This window comes from Phacochoerus africanus, chromosome 6, assembly GCF_016906955.1.
Source record: "Phacochoerus africanus isolate WHEZ1 chromosome 6, ROS_Pafr_v1, whole genome shotgun sequence".
Taxonomy (NCBI): Eukaryota; Metazoa; Chordata; class Mammalia; order Artiodactyla; family Suidae; genus Phacochoerus; species Phacochoerus africanus.
Window position 1 is genome coordinate 36,999,059 of NC_062549.1, and position 20,549 is coordinate 37,019,607.

At 39.0% G+C, this 20,549-nt stretch overlaps 1 protein-coding gene across 6 annotated transcripts in view; it reads right to left on the reverse strand.

Moving 5' to 3' along the window:
- The window catches only part of VPS13B (vacuolar protein sorting 13 homolog B), a 717,975-nt gene that overhangs the window by 51,418 nt on the left and 646,008 nt on the right, over window positions 1-20,549 (reverse strand). For all 6 annotated transcript variants that reach the window (XM_047783533.1, XM_047783534.1, XM_047783535.1 and 3 more), the window contains exons 44-49: window positions 13,560-13,715; window positions 3,355-3,618; window positions 2,604-2,687; window positions 2,251-2,426; window positions 1,675-1,845; window positions 1,121-1,322 (exon numbers count right to left, since the gene is read on the reverse strand). In XM_047783533.1, coding sequence (XP_047639489.1) covers window positions 1,121-1,322; window positions 1,675-1,845; window positions 2,251-2,426; window positions 2,604-2,687; window positions 3,355-3,618; window positions 13,560-13,715 — 1,053 coding nt within the window. The remainder of the gene's footprint in view (window positions 1-1,120; window positions 1,323-1,674; window positions 1,846-2,250; window positions 2,427-2,603; window positions 2,688-3,354; window positions 3,619-13,559; window positions 13,716-20,549) is intronic.

A 20,549-nucleotide genomic window follows, 5' to 3' on the forward strand; every position in this document is an offset into this window, starting at 1 on the left:
GGAAAAAATAATGCCTCATTATAAAGTATTTTTTTTAACTTTGATATTTTTACTTCAATTCCTAGGAATTTCGTATATTATATAATAGGTCTACTTAGGCAACCAAATCCCTTTAAGATTTTTTCCTTTTTTTGTAGTTGCAACATACATTTTATTTTAGTTTCCAATGCTTTCTTTCATTCACAATGGAATTCATATTTATGGAAGGAGGAAAAGACCTCAACCCAAACTGTGACTACCCTGTAAATACCAAAGGCTTACAATCTGAAGATTTCATTTCATTTGACAAAAGAATAATATGTAACATCAGGTATATGGAGGTCAACATTCCAATTCCCTAAGGTAATATTACATTATGTTTATAAAAAAAGGAAAAATACAATTGAATAAAGATGTTTATAAACTGGAGTTTTTTAAAAAAGACTCTCAAATTGTTCCCTATAAGGAAAACATTTTATTTAGGAACTCCTTGTACTCTACTTTCTTACAGATTTATGTGCCTTCTTGAACTGGGGTAGCCTTATCTAAAAAGTTCTCTTGTGATGGAATATAAAACCTTCCTATGAAATTCCGTTTTACAATCAGGTTTTTCCTCCTATGTTAGTAATGATTCTATGTTGCTATTTTCGAGAGTGGGTAGGAGTCCATGATTACGGACTGGCAAGTCCACTTCTAAAGGAAAAGAGGCCTTGGCAAAAATAGTTGTTCAGAAATCTTTAATTCTTACCCATCTTGCAAATCTCAGAGAGTTTCTGTAAAACCCCCCAAAACATCTAGGGTGTGAGTTAGCGCAGAATATGGCTCTACATTCTTAACATACCCTGAGTGGGCCAATCCTAATGCTTGTCAAACACCCTGTACACAATGGAAATGAGAATGTAACTAGTATGAGTTATCAAATGTAATGATAATTCAAGCATGAATACTGCTGATGGGGAAAAAAGACATCTGAAATGTCTCTGAATATCAAAGAACATTCCATACGCCTTATATATGCATCTAGGAGGGAAGTTTTCCACAATGGATTCATTCTGTTAAGAACATAAATGCAACTTCAAATAAAAGCTAGTTGTTGAAAGAAAGGAATTCATATTAGTTTTTTTAAAAAGTTATATAGTACCTGAAAATTAGGAGGGATAATAATTTTGCCAGCAGGAACCTGTAGAATAATCTTCTCTCCCTCAAACAGCCAGAGGTCCCACTTGGATTGATTGATAAGCAGGGCCCAGGGTAGCAGTTCTATCAACAAGGTCCTCACATACGGCTTCCAGGCTGACAGCTTCACTCGCATCGGGCTGTCCCACTGGCTCAGCTGCTCATTCCTATGCCAAATACCACATCCAAGAGACTCAATGAAACATGATGACTTCTGGATCCATGAAGTGTGTTTAAGGATTCCAGACACACAACACTCCTGTATGACACCTCTTCACACTAGAGTCATGCCTTGCTGCATTTGCATTCAGGAGAAAAGCTTTTCATGCAATTATGTTCTAGATTAGGAATGATGCAATCTACAGAATACATCTATTAGGTGATAAAAGGTCAGAATCTGGCATATATATACAAATATCTTTTTAAAAACATTTTTATGGTATCTAACATTTTTGGGAATGGTTGTTCACTCCTTAAAACTGAGCAATGTTTGTAAACAAAGACTGCTGGAGAACATACCTGTCAGAATCCTTTTTATTATAGGGCCACGTGGGTTGAAGGGACTTTTCTGGCCCATAGAATTCGTCGAGGATCTGATTAACTGTCCCTCCTGGGTGTATCTTAGTGGCTATTTGCTTAATGAGGGATGTTGAGATGGGGACGGCACAATGTGATGGATCATCTTCTTCTCTAGAAAACACAAAGAAAAAGCAAGAGTGATTATCAGATGTATTATAAACCAATACTTTTTCGTGAGAATGAGTCAATGTTTGATGATTTGGGGATGATGACACAGTTTTAGAATAATCTGGGCTGTGGCCTCCCCCTCCCCCTCAATGCCTGTGAGGTTCATCTCTTGCTCCTCTACAGAAATGATGTGTCAATTAAATGTTCTGATCATCCCTCTGATTTATTTCTAAAGGTGCTGAATTTTATCTATAGAATATGAGAATACCAGACAGGGCAACTTTAAAACAATATTCTCCTAAGATAAGAAATCATACGAAAACCCTCTATCCTCCCATTTCCCCTCAGTGGGACAAGGTTACATCTCTACGGAATCTCTCTTGGAAGATATAAGGACTTTCCCAGTACCTTGCTTGAAATGTTAGGTGATGTACAAGGTCAGGTTCTATGTTTTGCAGTGGTTTTTCCTGTCCTTTTCCTGGAATAACTTGTGTTTCACTCAATCCCAGACTCCTTTTCTCCAAATGTATGATAATGGGGTCTGGAAGATGACTCCTCATGATAAAAAGAGGGCTGAACACAATCTATAAAAATAAAAGGACAGAACAACTTTCATATTTGCTTTGTTGCAGTATTCCAGCTGTTCGATGCCGAAACAAACTTGTAATAAATCTCTTCCCTGGGTCACTCTGACCTTAATTTATTTCAGAACAGGAAAGGTCAGAGTCATATACCATATTTTAGGATTGGAAAGCACTTACCATTCGCTGTTGCACTTGAGAACTAGGTTCTAAAGTCAAAACTGTGCACCAGACATAAATAATGGAACTGTTTGAAGATGGCACCTGCACATGAGATAGAAAAGGGTCCTATTAAATACTAAAGAGTTTACTAATTAATCCACGTGAGACACAGATATAATATCTGTCTGGAGGATACAGAAAACCTAATTGTTAGAAAAAAAGCCACGTTAAAATAACCAAGCAAAATCAAACTTCATTTGTGGCCTAACGTGAATGTGCAGTGAGTCAAGGAGCCCAATTCTTTCCATAAGGGTGAAGGGATGTGTACGCAGAGAGATTGATTCAAGAGTCAGTGGGAGAATGAAAGAGATGATTTGTCCTTTATGGGAGTGAATGTGATGGCAGAGATGGAGAAAGAGATAAAAAAGTAGCAGATCATCAAAAAGATTCTCAAGTGGGGAGGACACCCTTTATTCCCTCCCATCCCCCCAAAGCCCTGGTACATCAGAATCTTTTTCAGGATGTAACCCATCTCCATCTGGGAGGGGCAGAGTCTTGGCTTGAAGAACTACTGGAAGTGATTCAACTGTGTGGTCGTGGGATGAGGAGGAGGGAGCTTGAGAAGTGATATTCAAAGCCTTGTCATATTACTCCTCTCTTTTGTATATGTCACTTATTAATAAATTGAGTGGGGGTGCTGAGTAAAGAACATAATGAGAAATTTTAAATTTTAAAGCTGCGCTATTCTAGACGGTACTACTTCTCATACCTGAATGACAACGCTATACTCAGGGGCCTTGGATTCCAGGCACACATCTCTCGACCAGTCTTCATCTCCTTTGGCCCTCACACACAACTCGGTCAGTTCACTGTTTTCGAGTATGTATGAAGGCAATTTCTGCTTGGCTGTGAGGCAGTCAAAATGTTCTCGAACCACAGCTTGTCCGTCTTGACCAATGTAATGCTGAACAACTTTTAGTTCTATACTTTGAGACAAGTAACTACAGATAATCTGTCTTCCACAGATGATAATCTAAAAGACAATCAATCAATCAATCAATGAGACTTCATCAATTCAGATTCCATGCATGGGAAATAGAGGCGTACCTTGGAGATACCACAGGTTTGGTTTCAGACCACTGCAATTAAGCAAATATCAAGATGAAGCCAGTTACATAACTTTTTTGGTTTCCAAGTACATATGAAAGTTCTGTTCACACTATACTGTAATCTTTCTGCCCCGGAATGCAGCAGCTTGATGTGGGATCTCAGTTCCCAAACCAGGGACTGAACTCGAGCCATGGAGGTGAAAGCGCCAAGTCCTAACACTAGACCACCAGGGAACCCCTTACTGTAAACTACTGAGTATGCCAAGTATTATGCTTTAAAAAACAAAAACAAAAAACAAAACAATGTAATACATTAAAAAATAATCTTTTTGCTAAAAAATGTTAACCATTATCTGAGTCTTCAGTGAGTTGTAATCTTTTTGTAATAGTAACATCAAAGATCACTGATCACAGACCACCATAACAAATGCAATAATAAATGAAAAATATTGCTAGAGTTACCAAAGAACACAGAGACATGAAGTAAGCAATTGCTGTTAGAAAAATAGCTCTGAAAGACTTGCTCCATGCAGGGTTGCCACAAACTTTAAATCTGTAAAAATGCAATATCTGTGAAGTGCAATAAAGCAAAGTGCAATAAAACAAGATACGCCTTATGTAATTGTTCAGACAGAGCAAACTGTGCTGATTTTAGTGGAAAGAAAATGAAATCATAGGCTTATTTAGAGAGTATGAGAAGAAAAAGAGGCTTGGAAGGAGAGAAGGGACTTTGCTCTGGTCATGAGGCCTTTGCAGGACTCAACTAGTATAGGCAGGATCCATGCCCAGCTAGAAATACCGGTCATGTGCTTGAGAGTGAAGGAGGGGCTGGAGATAAAATACTGGTGAAATAAATGCCTTGTAAACGTGCAGACAGAAAGGCACTTTACCTGGAAAAGTGAGTAGAGGCTCAAGCCCAGTAACTGACCAACACTTCAGGACAGACTCAGGGTGAGAAGCCAGGGAAGGGGCTGGAGAAGAAGGGGGTTGGAGGTAAATCAGGAGAAAGTGGCCTTGCTGAAGTCACGAGAGAAGAGACTGACTGGCACGTGTGGTCAGTGGTACCAAACAATGCAGCAGCCATAATGGAAGGTGACTGCAAACAAGACTTCAGCTCTCATAGCTGAGAAGACTGCAGTGATCAATCTTTTCCCTGAGGCTCATCTCCAAGGGTTTACTGAACTCTTATGCTAGATGAGATCTCTGTAGAGACGCCTCATACAAACAACTTTTAACTCAGAAGCCCAATGATATTTTATTTTATTCAGCTGTTTCCTAAAGTGTAGAGGCATTTATCTTTATATAACACACAGAATTACCCATTAAATACATGGATTATTTGACTTTTCATCCAGCTAAGAGTATAGTTCAGAGTAGGCTTTAAGAAATCTCTCTTAAATTGGTGGAAATTGCAAAGATAGAGGAAAATTTATTCCTATGCAGTGAACACTTTTAAAAAATCAAATCCTTCTGCATAGGAATTTTTACCATGATTGAGGAAGACAGATTTTTTCACATACTGATTTCCTTATTTGTAATATTTTTCTAGATTTTAGAATAACAGTAAGCATACATCTATAGCATATTTACAGGTCTCAGGATATGATGGCTAATTTTACGTGTCAGCTTGAATGGGCCATGGGGTGCACACATATTTTGGTCAAACATTCTCTTGGTGTGTCTGTGAAAGTGTTTCTGGATGAGATTAGCATTTGAACTGCAGACTGAGTACAGCAGATTGCTCTCCCTAATGTGGGTGGGCCTCACCTGACCAGCCGAAGAGCTGAAAGAACAAGGAACCTTAGCAAGAGCGGGCTCCTCCTGCTTGGCTGCTTGAGCTGGACATTGGTCTTTCTCAGCCTTTGGACAAAGACTGAACCATCAACTCTTCTTGGTACACTAGCCTCCTGGCTTTGTGACCGGAACTACACAACAGCTCCTCTGGTTTTCCAGCCGGCAGATGGCACATCTTGGGACTTCTCAGCCTCCATAATTGTGCGAGCCAATTTATAATAAATCTCTCTTTCCCCTTCTCTACGTACATATATGTGCGTATATACGTATGTGAACGTGTATACGTGCACACACACACCACTGATTCCATGGTTTTTTTTTAGGGCCGCACCCATGGCATATGGAGGTTCCCAGGCTAGGGGTCGAATCAGAGCTGTAGCCACTGGCCTACACCACAGCCACAGCAATGCCAGATCTGAGCCGTGTCAACAACCTACACCCCAGCTCATGGCAACACTGGATCCTTAATCCCCTGGGCGAGGCCAGGGATGGAACCCACATCCTCATGGATACTAGTTGGATTTGCTACTGCTGAGACACAATGGAAACTCCTGATTCTGCTTCTTTGGAAAACCCTAATAGAAAACATTTTCACAAATTATTTCTTTTATTCTCACAGCAACCGATTTCTACAATAGGTGTCACAAGAACTCCTTGTCTAAACATGGAAAAAAAAAGGCACAGAGATGTTGAATAACTTGCCTGATGTTACCCAAATTGTCTGGCCCAGAGACTGTCTTGACAGTCACTCTGATGGTCTGTATCTCCTAAAATTAATATCTTACTAATTAAGAAAACATAGAAACAATAAGAAAGGGAAAAAAGGTTGCCCACCATAAGGGCAATGTGGCAGAAACCACTGGTCCATGGCAAATAGCTGGTCCCTCCTTTTCCCTGGCTATTAAAATCTTTGACGTGGTTTAGGTCTCAAAAACCAGCACACGACTCAGGGATGGTCAACACCTCCCACGGCCCCTGGAGGCTGTATCAGTATTGGTACAATCTCATCCTGGTAATTCCATTCCCCTTTTGACAATGATTTGTTTAGGGGTGAATACGGAATTTTGTTTTGGCTAATAACATAAAAAAGGACAACTGCTACAAGGCTTGGGGAAATTTTGACTACTTGATAATAAGGGAGACAATTGAGAAGAGAAAACCTTGCTTTTTTTCTGCCACGGAAGATGCTACGAGAGGACAGAGCTTTTGCAGCCGTCTTGAGACCAGGAAGGCAAATTCAAGAGGACAGCAGAAAAGCAGGGGCCGCACTGAGTTGCTTAATTAACTAACCAACACTGAACCTGCCTCCTTCCTCTCTGTTACGTGACATAATAACTAAAATAGGACCAACAAGAGTACTGCCTCATTAACGTCCTGTGAAGATCAAAAAAACTATTTTGTAACTTCAAGCTGAAAGCATCCTAACTGATACATGTTCCTGTTATTAGGAGTAGTTTGTAACTATAACTTTCAATAAAACTATTATTTACATAATATGAAGAACTATTTATGAACTATTATTTACCCCAAACAAATCTGCTAGGTTGAGAGACCAAAAATTTAAGTCATTGTTGTTTTCAACTTACATTATTTGAAAAGTGAAGATTAGGATTTTCTTTCTTTTCTTTCCTTTTTTTTTTTTTTTTTTGCCTTTTTAGGGCCACACCTGTGGCATACGGAGGTTCCCAGGCTAGGGGCTGAATTGGAGCTACACCTGCCAGCCTACACCACAGCCATGGCAATGAAGGATCTGAGCTGCGTCTGTGATCTACACCGCAGCTTACAGCAATGCCAGATTCTTAGCCCACAGAGCGAGGGCAGGGATCAAACCTGCAACCTCATGTTTTCTAGTTGGATTCGTTTCCACTGCGCCACCATGGGAACTCCTAGGATTTTCTTAAGCATTTATTTTCCAACTACCTATTCCTTTGACTTTCTTTAGAAGGAACACATCTGTAAAAACCAAGCCATACTTAACTATTTCATTTCCCCTAGATGCTTTGGCCATTATAATCTATGGAAACAATGTTTTCAAAATAACACAGACCGTCCACTGAACTTTAAGTCCTAAACGACCATGCCAGGCTTTCTTTAGCATCTGGGGGTTGCTAGATCCTCCTGATAAGCCTTCTGATGCCACCGCATTGCCTAACGTTGAGTAAACATCTGAAAGCTCTGAGGCAGTATTTAACTCTGTTCTCTTATCCTGGCTGTGCCCAGGCCTGGCAATGTGTGCTCACTGCTCTTGCTTCAGAACCTTTGGGCCCCATGAGATTTAGGAGAGAATTTGGCTGTCTCTCACAGAAACCACAGAATCTCTGCAACCATCTGGGACTCACTTTGTTTAAAGACAAAGATCCTCTTGGTGGGTTTTTATAGTTTCATTTTCAACGAAAAAGCCTGTTAAATAGGCTTTCAAATTTGATCAAAAAGAAAATCCTTAAAAGTGGCCAGGGAGGAAAGGCTACTGAGAGGAAGGAAAACCAAGATGGCTCCTCATTGGGCTGGTGCTGCTCACGGCTGCTCCCACGCGGGGTTCAGTGAGAGCTCATGTCTGCTTTTCTTCAAAGTGGCCACACTTAAAATGCCGTGATTTTGAAAATTATGGTTAGAATTTCAAGATTAATTTATCAGTTGAAGACAGCTACTTAATTTTTTTTGAAATGTAGGGTTTCTCTTTAATACACATTTCCAGGTTTCACACTAATTCCCTTCTTTTTCCAAAGCCACAAAGATGTGTACTAAAGATAGCCACATATGATTTTACTTAGCAGGTTTCAGAACTCTTATTAGATCAGTGCCAAGAAGAATAGCGATATTAAAGAATAACTCCAGAGCACCAGATGCACTGGAAAATGACATCTTAACCATGATGAAAAGTGTATGTAAAAAGATACAAATATGTATACATACATACATTTACATGTACACTTAAGTTTTAGCGTGGTAAAGCTTTCCTCAATGAAAGGAAAGAAAACATGGAAGCAAATATGTGTACGGGAGTAGTTGCATAATGCACAAAATTCCTGAGAAGTTTTATGTGTGGTCAGTTTTCACTGAATTGGAGAAATGAGAGAGGGAAAGGAGAGTTAGGGTGCAGATAACTAATGTCATTGTTCAAACAAGCTTTAGCCAATTCTCCACTGTCCAGTGGCACATTAATGTGGTGAAGATACATCAGGGAGCTGCACACACTCACCTCCACAAACGGGGCTTGGCCATTAGACAGCTGTGGTTTGTTGCCAATTTCCAGGCCCAGGTGGGGTGGGGGAGGAGGAAAGAAGCCAAGATGTGAGGGAGGCAGGGATCTAGGAAGCTCTTCTGGAAGCTTGGTTCCTATCTTCCCAACCTGGCCCACTGGAGGAAATCCTGTGTCTCTGATGTACTTGAAAGCTAATCTGAATGTTAGTTAATCTACCCTGAGCTTAAAAAAAAATCCATTTTAAAAAGAAATAATATATTTGTGTGTGTGTGAGAGAGAGAGAGAGAAGGACAGGGAGTTGGGGGAAAAGAGAGACAGATGAAAAACTGAAAGCACTGACTAGAAAGGTTTTTCACAGCTTTGATGCATATTAGTTAATCCACCATGACCTTAAAAAAAAAATCCAATTTAAAAAGAAATAATATATTTGTGAGAGAGAGAGGGAAAAAAAGAGACAGAGAGACAGACAGAGAGTGGTGGAAAAGAGAGAGAGAGAAAAAATCAAAAGCACTGACTGGAAAGGTTCTTCACCACTTTGATACATGCAGCAGGTGGTTCGAGGCTGCCTGGTGGTCTGTTGAACCTCATATTACCTGGGTTCCGTATAAGTCATTTTCCACTTGCTTCATTCTAGGTTAAATGAATTGCTGTTTCTGTGTTCCACTTTTCCCTAAGTTTTTTTTAAATGGCCCTAATACAGAGCTGAGTCTCATTTGATGATGACAAGAAATGCTAAAACTCAAACTATGAGTTATGTGTGTACATATCTTCTATGATAGTGGGAATGTAAAATGGACCTTCCCAGTTCCTGGGGGAGAAGAAGACACTTCCTTTGAAAAAGGTAAGTGTAATGTGAGTGCAGCTTATGCTCCCCTTATTGCTCTCCAAAGGGTCCTTTCCTGTTTGGCTAGATCTGACTTTTCTTTCTTTTTCTAAAAGTGTATCTATTATATTAGGGTAGAAGCAGAGAAAAGTATGAGGCATTCCCAGAGGAAAATGATTATTAACATTTAACAGTACAAACGACATTTGGAAAAGTCCTGAAATGTGATTCGGCACCAGATGCCTTAAAATCTACAGACCTGACATTAACAGGGAGAGTGACTAAAAGAATTCCTTAAACTTCCAATGTATTAAAATTTTTTTTTTTTTTTAGTTCTGATTGGAACCCCTCATAGAAATATTTAAAACTGAAAAAATGCTAATGGTTTGAAAAACTCAGGAAATCTGCAGGAGTTTTAGGATAAGCATCTATTCAGTTATTTAAAAGATTAGTGTAGCCCCAACAAGACTCTGGTAAGACAAAACAATGAACTTTGTCTAAGGAATAAAGTACATCTCTTTAGTTTGGGAATATGCATCAAGCACCACGAAAAATGTTCATACCCTTTGCACAGGTAAATTTTATAGCAATTATTTTAAATATAGACTCAGAAATTTGGACATATAATAATATACAAAGATACTTAAATATTTATTATAGTGACCAACTGGAAACTAAGTGTCCAAAACAAGGAAATGTCTAAATGTGTTTTAATAAACTGTAAGGCAAATCACTATTCCACCATTATAGGGATAATTTCAGGAATTTTAAATAACATGAGAAAATAAGCATTATATATTGTTAAGTGAAAACAAGTTGAAAAACTATAACCACAATCAGATCTCAAGTATCTACATGGAAAAAAAAAGAATAGAAAAAAATTTACCAAAGTACTAACAGAATATATTTTTTGGGGTGGTAAATTTATGGGTAGTTTTAATTTTCTTCATTAGGATTTTCCATATTTCCAGATATATTTTTATAATAGTTAACATAAAAATAAGTGTTAACTAATATTAATTGGGTGCTTTTCTTTTACAAAAGGACTATGAAGCATAGAGAAGTTAAGAAATTTGCCTATGGCCATATAGGTAGTAAGTACTAGGGATGAGAAATCTTTAAAAATCAGGGGGAAAAGGTAGGTAAAATTTTGAGAGAATTAAAAAGAAATTATTTTTCATGATCAATTTATTTATGGTATACTGTTGCAAGAGTATCTGGTCAGGGGCATTGTATATATTAATTTATCCCTAAAATTTAATATCATTTCTTGAAAACAGACAAATCTATGGCAAGAATGAGGCATTTAATACAGTAACACAAAAAAGTCCACCTGGCATTACACATGCCTTGAAGGAGTTCATTATTGTAACTAAACTAAAGTTTACTGGGTTATGACAGTGGGCCAGGCGCTGTTGTCAGCACTGTACATATACAAACTCATTTAATTCTCGAACTTGCATCATGAGGAAGGCGCTATTACTGTCTCTATTTCACAGATGAGAACAGGGATTCGCAAAGGTTCAGCAATCTGCTGACCATCACACAGCTAGCAAGGGGGTACAGGCAGGTCACTGTTGACCTTAACCTACCTTCAAAACATTTCTCCCCCTCTGTCGAAGGACCCAGCCACCACACTGATTGGTAAACCTTCTAGCAACTGGGTGCTAAAGAGGCGAATGAGTTGGGAAACTCTGGACCAGAGCTAGGGTGGTCCAAGCACCTGAGATCTTGTTAGAAATACAAATTACCATGCTATGCCCAAGAGCTACTAAATCGGGAACTCTGGGGGGTGGGACCCAGCAATCTGTGTTTTAACAAGCCCTCCAGGGGATTCTGATATATATTCAAGTTTGAAAACCCACTAGCCTTGAGGGATAGAAAGCAAGGGGAAATATGAACTCCCCTCATATTTTTATTTATTTATTTATTTATTTTTTTTTTTTTTGTCTTTTTGCCATTTCTTGGGCCGCTCCCGCAGCATATGGAGGTTCCCAGGCTAGGGGTCGAATCGGAGCTGTAGCCGCCGGCCTACGCCAGAGCCACAGCAACGCGGGATCCGAGCCACGTCTGCAACCTACACCACAGCTCACGGCATCGCCAGATCCTTAAGCCACTGAGCAAGGCCAGGCATCTAACCCGCAACCCTATGGTTCCTAGTTGGATTCGTTAACCACTGAGCCATGACGGGAACTCCTCCCCTCATGTTTTTAGAGGGCTGTATCACAGGGGAGAGGTGACAAGTTGTGTGTGCATTTTGTGTATGCCTCATAAGTTCTGAGGAATGTAAAAGACTGGCTGAATGGTGACAGATTTTGGCTCAGCATTTGGAAAGAACTTTTTGAATAGCTGCATGTAACCAACAATGGAAAGGGGCTGCTGTGTGAGAGAGTGAGACTCTCATCATGTGGAGTAATCCAACAGATGCTGTACAACCATTTCTGAGGCATGCGCTTGAATGAGAAGGTGTAGAAAAGGCACTTTGGAGAGACTCTGAGGGATGGAATCGGAAAACCAGTATGTACTGGGCAGATCTTGGTGGACAGCAGCTCCATGCAAGAGAGCTTGGAGGGCAGAAGGGAGTGACACTTCTTGCCCTTCTGACTTTCCAGCTCAAAGCCCACACCAGCTGGGCTGGTCCCCAAGACGCATCTGCCCCGTATTTGTATCTTTTTGTCCTATATAGCTGACTTGGAATACCCTCTCTTAATCCAAATACGACATGTTTTCCAAAGCCCCGTTCAAGTCAGTCATCTTAGTGAAAACCTCTAAATTCCCTTCACGCTTACTGTCAGTTGCAGATACTGCTGAGTTTATGTCAATTTATAATTTAAAAGTGAAGAAGGTGTCAGTACTTAGTGTCTTTAATTTCACCCTGTCCTATGGGAGGCAATCTACAAATACTTGGAGGGAAGGTCAGTTGATGGGGAAGACTCCTCCATGCTTCTTTTCTGAGACTCTGCTGCTATAGTTCTCTTTTCACTTCTGCTGCCCGCAAAGAGAACATGAGGTCCAGCTCCCTGATTAGGTGCAGACCAAGAATGAATCTGGTACGGGTCCTACTGTTCACCAGTTGCTTCCTGCTTGCCCCCAGGCACACAGCAATGGCGTAGCCCCAGGTGCTCAACGCAAAAAGTTCCTTTTTCCTTTTCTAGGGACTGAGTGCTGTTTCTATCATATGCTCAGTTCACAAAAGCTCTGGATAGACTGTTACAATCCAGATGCAGATGTATATGTTAAAACTCTTATGACAAATCCAGTTATTATGTGTGCAGTGAAGCCAGTTTTCAGATTTTAATACTTCCTTTTTTTCTTTTTACTCTTGTCATATGCTCCACGCTTGAAAAACATCTTTTAAAAACCACATTTTCACATCTTAAGAACACAAAAAAGTGTCAGATACTTTTTTTCCCCCCTTTGCAGTCTTAGAACTTCAAAAACAGCCAAAAGGAAGTTTTATAAAATACGTAAAAATATGTGCTGAGAGCTGAGGTTTTATATGCCAAGAGTCAGCCTGCAGTGAATTTTTACTGCAGTTAATATTAACTCCTAGGGAAAGAAAGCTTGCTGGAGACTCAGGCCCACTCTGTCCTGGGAGAGAATCACGACACTTTCTCGCGGAGCCTTCTTCCGTGTGTGAGCATCAACTCCTGGTTATCCACTGTTGGATTATCCAGAGTCCCCACTGTCCCTTGCTTCTCTCCCTTCTCAATAAAGACCCTTTGGCCATTTCACAGCTCATTAGCACCTCCACCAGAAGGTAGGTGGTGACAGGGAGAAGAGGTGAAACTGAAATCAGTAAATTTTACTGCTCGTTAGCAGCTCTTGTAAAAGACGTGGGACAACGGGGATGAAGCCATCCTCATCATCAAGATCATGGAGGAGCACTTGCGAAGTGCTCGTGGGCATGGCAGCAGCAGGTATGACTAGGCATGGCACTGGGAGGTTTCTTCATCGTTAATTATTTTCATTTCTTTAGGTTTTCCTTCCATCAGTTACATTGAATGATCAAGACCCATCTGGGCCATGAACACGAAGGCACTTACCTGTTTTTGCACTCCGCTGAGTTGCTGAACCTTGATGATGAGCGAAGCAGTTCGACCCTTGTACTGAATAGTTCTAATAAAAGTCCCAGCGTGGTCCACACTGAAGGGCTCCGACCAGCGCCAATTGCCCCAACCTTCAATACAGATGTGTAACAGCTGGAGAGAAAAACAATAATCATCATAATGCCAAAAGTGCCAGCAAAAATCGAGTCCTAAAATGAAAGTCTCATTGCTGGAAAACCTTCCTATTTGTAATATTTAGCATCTGTTTTCTTTCTAACCTGCATTATTCATCCACTTCCAGCCTATTCAACCAGGCTAAGAATAGCAAATATGCCACATAGAGTCAGTGTGGTTTTCCAGATCACATTTTAAACCTTCTTAAAAATAATTGTCCTATCAAATGGTAAAAGGCCTGTTGAACATTTGAGAAAAGACCATTTCATTCATCTGGAGGACAAGAAGGCTGAAATGTGAGATCAAAGAACCTTGGTCTTGGCCGATAGTTTATTCCTTCTTATGGCTAGACAGTAATTAAAGCTAAATTTGGTTTGTGGCACTATTTTTGACGCTAAATTGCCATTGCTTAGCTTTTTCTTTTGGTAAAGAACAAAACAGCAATTTCAGGATGCAGCTCATTTAATATGTTCCCCTTATGAGGTCACATATACCAAATGAGAAATACCATTAACATTTTGAATGTGTGAGAAAATGTCTTTGTTCTATTTTTTCCTAGTATGTATTTATTGCAACTTTTACCCGTTGAGTGTCCTGATCCACATTCATATTTATTCATACAGTGCTTCCACTTTTGGCAATATTTACATTTCTTTCATGGTCATCAAATACTTTTTATTTCTATTCCTACCCGCTAACTACAATTAAGTACTCCAAACTTAATTCCATTAATGGAAGGAGTATCCCAAAGTAACAATAATGACTGCCTCTTTAGGATACATGTTTAAATGAAAATAAACAATGTTCTATATGATTACTAAGTATGAAGAAATAAAACTGACATTTTTAGGAAAGGCATTTAGATGATATACAAACTTAACATTTCCTTCATGTTATATACTAGTTTTTAAAAGAGCTAACCAAAAGCTAATCATATGAAACATTTTCCAATTAACAGAATGAATAGAGTTTTGAAAATATTCTATAAAAGCTATCATAATAGGCTCTTAAATACATTAAGGATTTACGAGAGAATTGGCATAATAATAAAAGTCTTTTGATGGAAAGATTATTATTTAGTTTTAGCATTCAGAGAAGCCCTTATAAAGAGCTTAAATTTGAAAAGTTCCCAAGGTCATTGGTCATCACAATGTGATTTTTGGTGGAAAATTAATAAAGGACTTTTTTGTTTTTGTTTTTAAATATCTTAATAAAATATTTTTTAAAAATCCCCTAACTCATCTCCCTGCTTTTAATATGGCTCCACTCCAGTTCTTCCTCCATACAAATGCCAGTGATCTTATGAAATCAAAAGGTTACCCTTCAGATGACTTCTAAAAAAGAAGACTAACAGCTAACCAAAAAAAAAAAAAAAAAAATTTTTAAATCCTGGACAGCAAATAAAATACCTTTAGGCAAAATTTGATTTTTATATACTCTACAACATAAAAGTACCACAGTATCTTTGAAGTCTAAATATTAGCTACAGAAAAAAAAAAAAGAAAAACAATCATGGTGTTTGGAATCATTTCAGTTTTTTGTAGCAGCAATTGGGAATAAAGCTCAGGGTACACACAAAACTAAAAGAAACAAAGGAAGTTGTTTTCTTTGGAGAGACTAGTAGCTGGAAATGACAAAAAAAAAAAAAGAAAAAAAGGGACAAGGTACTTAAGGTCAAGCTCAGCTGTATTTTTCCTGAAAACTCCATAGCCTCTGAAGAAAGTTTTAATGTACACAATGTAATTTTAATTGAGGAGTGTTCACATTTGCATATGAGCTCAGTTTTCGGTCGTTGCTCACTCTGTGTACACAGCTTTTCATGACTGAATGCCACCAAGGAATATGCTGTCAGGTTTCACTTGGCAGCTATTTGTTCTCAAAATGTTGGCACATACATTTTCCTTGAACTATGAAAATTCAGACACATTTGGAGTTAGTTCACACAGAAAAGTTAAGTGGGAGAAAAGCATGACATTTCTCTCCACATGCATCACCAATAGAACATTTGCAATGTTTGGTCTATCGTTAGAAAACATCTAAATACCATTGGCAATTAGAGGTATATAATTTAATAGGAGAGGAATGACATTCCTAAGACAGAAAATCTACTCAAAGGACCTCAGGAGGGCCAGCAGTACTTTAGCCCCCCTTCGCATGGTGCAACTGATATGGGCAATAGACAGGGTGCTCAGATACCCGTGGACATCAGGTAAGGGCGGGAAGTTCTACTCTTATTGGGCCAACTCACTAAATCTCACTGCTGTAGGTACTGAAAAGTCTCCATTTAATAACAAATACCCATATATCTATTTCTATAGCTTTTTTTCCTAAGAAATGATAAAATCAGTTATAAAGTGTGAAATTTGTGTTAGACTGCCCAGTCCTAATGAGACTTCTTCCTATCTTTCATCCAACACATTTTTTTTTTCTCTTAAAGGCCAAACCTGCAGCATATGGAAGTTACCAGGCTAGAGTTGAATGGGAGCTGCAGCTGCCAGCCTAGGCCACAGCCACAGACAAGTGGGATCCGAGCTGAATCTGCAAACTACACTGCAGCTCATGGTAACATTGGATCCTTAACCCACTGAGCAAGGCCAGGGATTGAACCCAAATCCTCATGGATACCAGTCTGGTTCATAACCTACTGAACCACAACCGGAACTCCCATTTGTTTTTTTAAATGGTTGTACCCATGGCATATGAAAGTTCCCAGGCCAGGGATTGAATCTAAGCAGCAACTGCGACCTATGCCACAGGTGCGACAATGCCAGATCCTTCATCTACTGTGTTGGGCTGGGGATCCAACTAGCACCTCCATAGCAACCCGAGCCACTGCAGTCCTATTCTTAACCCACTGTGCCACAGCAGGAACTCCTCATCCAATAGATTTTTATTACAGATACCATAAGGAAGGCAATATACTAGGAACTGCAGAGGAAATAAAGAGAAGGGCCCTTTGTCCCTGAAGGAGCTTGGTTTTACAAGGCAAATTAGGCATGCATAAATATCTAATGAGAAGCATTAGGAGAGGTACAAACTGATACAGGAGTCTAGAGAAGGGGAGGCTTGCTTAGGCTGTTGTGAGCGCTTCCGGAAGCATTTGGTTCTCAGAGTTCGGGGAGGATCTCCACTGGTAAAAATGAACAGGCCAAGGGAACAATCTGTGAGGTGAAGCCAGAAGGTTTGCTCGGGGCAAAGTTAACAGTCTCAACTGGCTGGAGAAAAGGGATCAGTAAAGAAGAGTGAGGGATAAGATCGAACAGGGAGAGCTAGACTGTGGCCAGCACTGATGTGCAAGTTACTGAGTTTGTGCTTTATTCAGGAATTAGCTTTCTGTATAAATGAGCAATGTGTTGAAAGGATGGTGAGAGTGGAGTGTGGAGGTTGGGAGGACAACTGCAATAGAACGAGAGGCAACATGGGCCAGAACGGGAGAGAGGACGTAGCAGGCTTAGCGAACTATCACTTTCCATTTTGCTTAGAGCCCAAGTATCTTTAATGTTCTCTTATCAGTTTGGAAGTTTTCTTTCCCCTCTTTTCTATTAAACTTCCCTGATTCATGTCCTTCACCCTCTTTTCTATTCTGTCTTTTCATTCTCTGTGGCCTGCTTAGCTGGTGTCTAATATTTTCCATTGGAAGAAAAAAGTCAAATAGGAAACACTCTTGTTTGAACTTTTCAGTGGGAACTGAAACTAAGTATAAGGCAGGCTGTACAGTGGCCACACTCAATGGAAGGTCTCAAGAGGCTACATTTTTTTTTTTTCCCCTAGCAGGACTCTTCCCCCCCCCCCCGCCCTCCCACCCGCTCCATGCTGCACTGGCAGCAAAATTAAATTCATAGTTTTTCCACTGAAGACCTCAAATGGGAGCAGAGAACTTTCCACTTATTTTTTTCAATAAAAAATAAAACTTAAAACTGAATTACTGATCAGGGGGTTAGGGAGCAGCTCTCAGGACCACCCACAGTCACAGCCAAAAGGAGAATTCCTGAATCGACAGATTACAGAGGAAAGAAAAACAAAATGAAATCTATGATAATAGGGCACACCAAGGAAAAGAAAAAGAAAGGAGATGGTTAAAAAAATTTTTTAAATGTATCTTAAATATAAATGAATGTTCTAGATACTTTTCTGTGAACTTTATTTCACTCTTCGTTTAAGAACTGTTATCAAGATGATTTCTATCTAATCAGAAATTAAAAATGTGCCTTCAGATTCATTTGCATTTTTTTGCATTTTACAGTAATTTATTGTACAGTAATAGGAAATGCTCTAAGAAGAAACTGAAAATTTATGTAACTTCAAAATATTTCCCCAGTCCATTGGTATTCTTTGTAGAAATTTTAATTCTAAAAGTTAATGTGAAATAAAGCACTTAATATATGTATATATAATATATAATGTACATTGACATATATTAAATCTTAAGCACCGTATTTAATCTTTTGTCTTTTCTAGGGCAGAACCTGGCGCATCTGGAGGTTCCCAGGCTAGGGGTCCAATCGGAGCTGTAGCTGCCAGCCTACGCCACAGCCACAGCAACGCGGGATCTGAGCCACGTTTGCGACCTACACCACAGCTCACAGAAATGTCGGATCCTTTAACCCACTGAGCAAGGCCAGGGATCGAACCCTCAACTTCATGGTTCCTAGTCGGATTCGTTTCTGCTGCACCACAACGGGAAGTCCCATATTTATTTTTTAAACTTCTAAACTTATCTCCATATCCTAAGAGCCTAGTGCATAGTAAGCATTCAATAAAATATTTGCTGAATAAATGAATCAGGATTAGTGAAAAATAATCCAAAGTAGATATTCAAAAATTTTAGTGGTGATATTTGTACATAAAATAATATCATAAAATGAAAATCAAATAAAATATTTAGAAACAATTCCTACTTTGAATGACCTTTCAACAGAGGAGATTTTCTCTATGTGGATAATGATACTAGATTAAACTACAAATCAACGTAATCCATAATTCAGACACTGCAATATTGATATTAAAGCATAAAGTTGACCCCAAATGATATACTAGGTGAGCATCATGAGTGAAGATTAAGTTAAAATATTAAAAAAAAACTTGTCTCTCCAAAATAATATTTGAAAAGCTACAGATTAAACAAATCAAATTTAAATTGCTTATTTGGAATGCATAAGTAGAACTGACATAAAAACAAAACAAAATGTTGCCCATTATTGTTTTTTTAAGGCAGTTAAATATCAGGATGTTCAGAGTATCTGAAATGATGCTAAAAAACAGGTAGAAAAGTTTCTAGATAATGGCTAATGCTTGGTGTCACCCTGAGTCAATAATAGAACTCTTTGGAACCTAAATATCCTTTTACATTTATGGAGCACAACCTAAAAGAATGATCAAGTGGAAATAAATCAAATTATTTTATTTCTTAATCATGCTTATACTATAGAATCATCTCATGCCACTGGAAAAAAAAAAACCCACAGCATGAAAGAATATGAACATTACTTAGCAAAAGATTGACCAGAAAGAAGCACATGACAAAAGATATGTGTGGTAAACATTCTGTTTCTGTAAAATGAACAAAAAGTACACATGCTGATTCCTAAGGGAAAAAAACGGCTAGAAATATACCAGGACACTAACAGCGGTTACCTTGAGGTTGCAGGGTTACATGTTTTAAGTTTCCTTTTTGTGTGTACGTTTTGTGTGCTTTTACGTAATTTCCAAATTTCATACTATAAATATGTATTATGTTGCAATCAGATAAAGATTAATGTTATTAAAATGAAAAAATGTCTAACAGAAAGCATACAGAGCCTGCAATTCAAGTAAAAAGAATTATACATTTCTACTTTAAAAACTCAAATTCAGCTGCTTGCACGGAGTCTCCCCGTCTGTCCTGGTCAGTGCTGCAGCTTTCCCATTGGTTCCGTTGGCACTTTGCTAAAAGGGTGACATGAGCCTCAGTTCATTTTTGAGGCCTTCATGACAGCTCCTCGCTTGGGTCTGCCTTGATGCATTACTTGCTCAGATGATTCCTGGAGCAATTTTACGTAATTATTTGAGGGTTTTTGTTTCCCCTAGAGTAATAGTTTTTTTTTTTCCCCCAATTTAGCAAATATTTTTAGGATCTAGAGCGGGTAAATGTTCACCATAAGCCAACTACCTGGATGACACCTGCTGGGTATAGAGACAAATGAGACACACACACAGAAAATTCTTACAATATAGTGGGAGAGAGATTTAACAAGAAAAAGTATGCTGCAAAAATTTATAAGAGTAAGGAAAAAATTATTGTAGGACTCCAGAGGTATTGCTTTAGGACTCCAGATTGACCAGAGATTGACATATTTTACTTACTCAAAGAAATAACAGGGAAAAAAAGATATACTGAAATAGAATAAAAGATATACAGAACTGTTATTTCTTTTTCTTATTTTTTTTTTTTAGGGCTGCACTCACAGCATATGGAAGTTCCCAGGCTATGGGTAGAATCAGGGCTATAGCTGCCAGTCTACACCACAGTCACAGCAATGCCAGATCTGAGCCATGTCTGCGACCTATACCAAAGCCCACGACAACGCTAGGTCCTTAACCACTGAGCAAGGCCAGGGACTGAACACGCATCCTCATGTATACTAGTTGGGTTCGTTACTACTGTGCTACCATGTAGGGAATTCCTACAATTGTTATTGATGACAAACAAATGCAGGTGACAGCCTAAGTTGGAATGGTTCTTTCTATACAAAAAAGTAATGTCTACAAAACACACGGATTGCATTACAAAAAAGGCAAGTCACAAAACGAGCAAACCAAGGCTTCAAACCATTT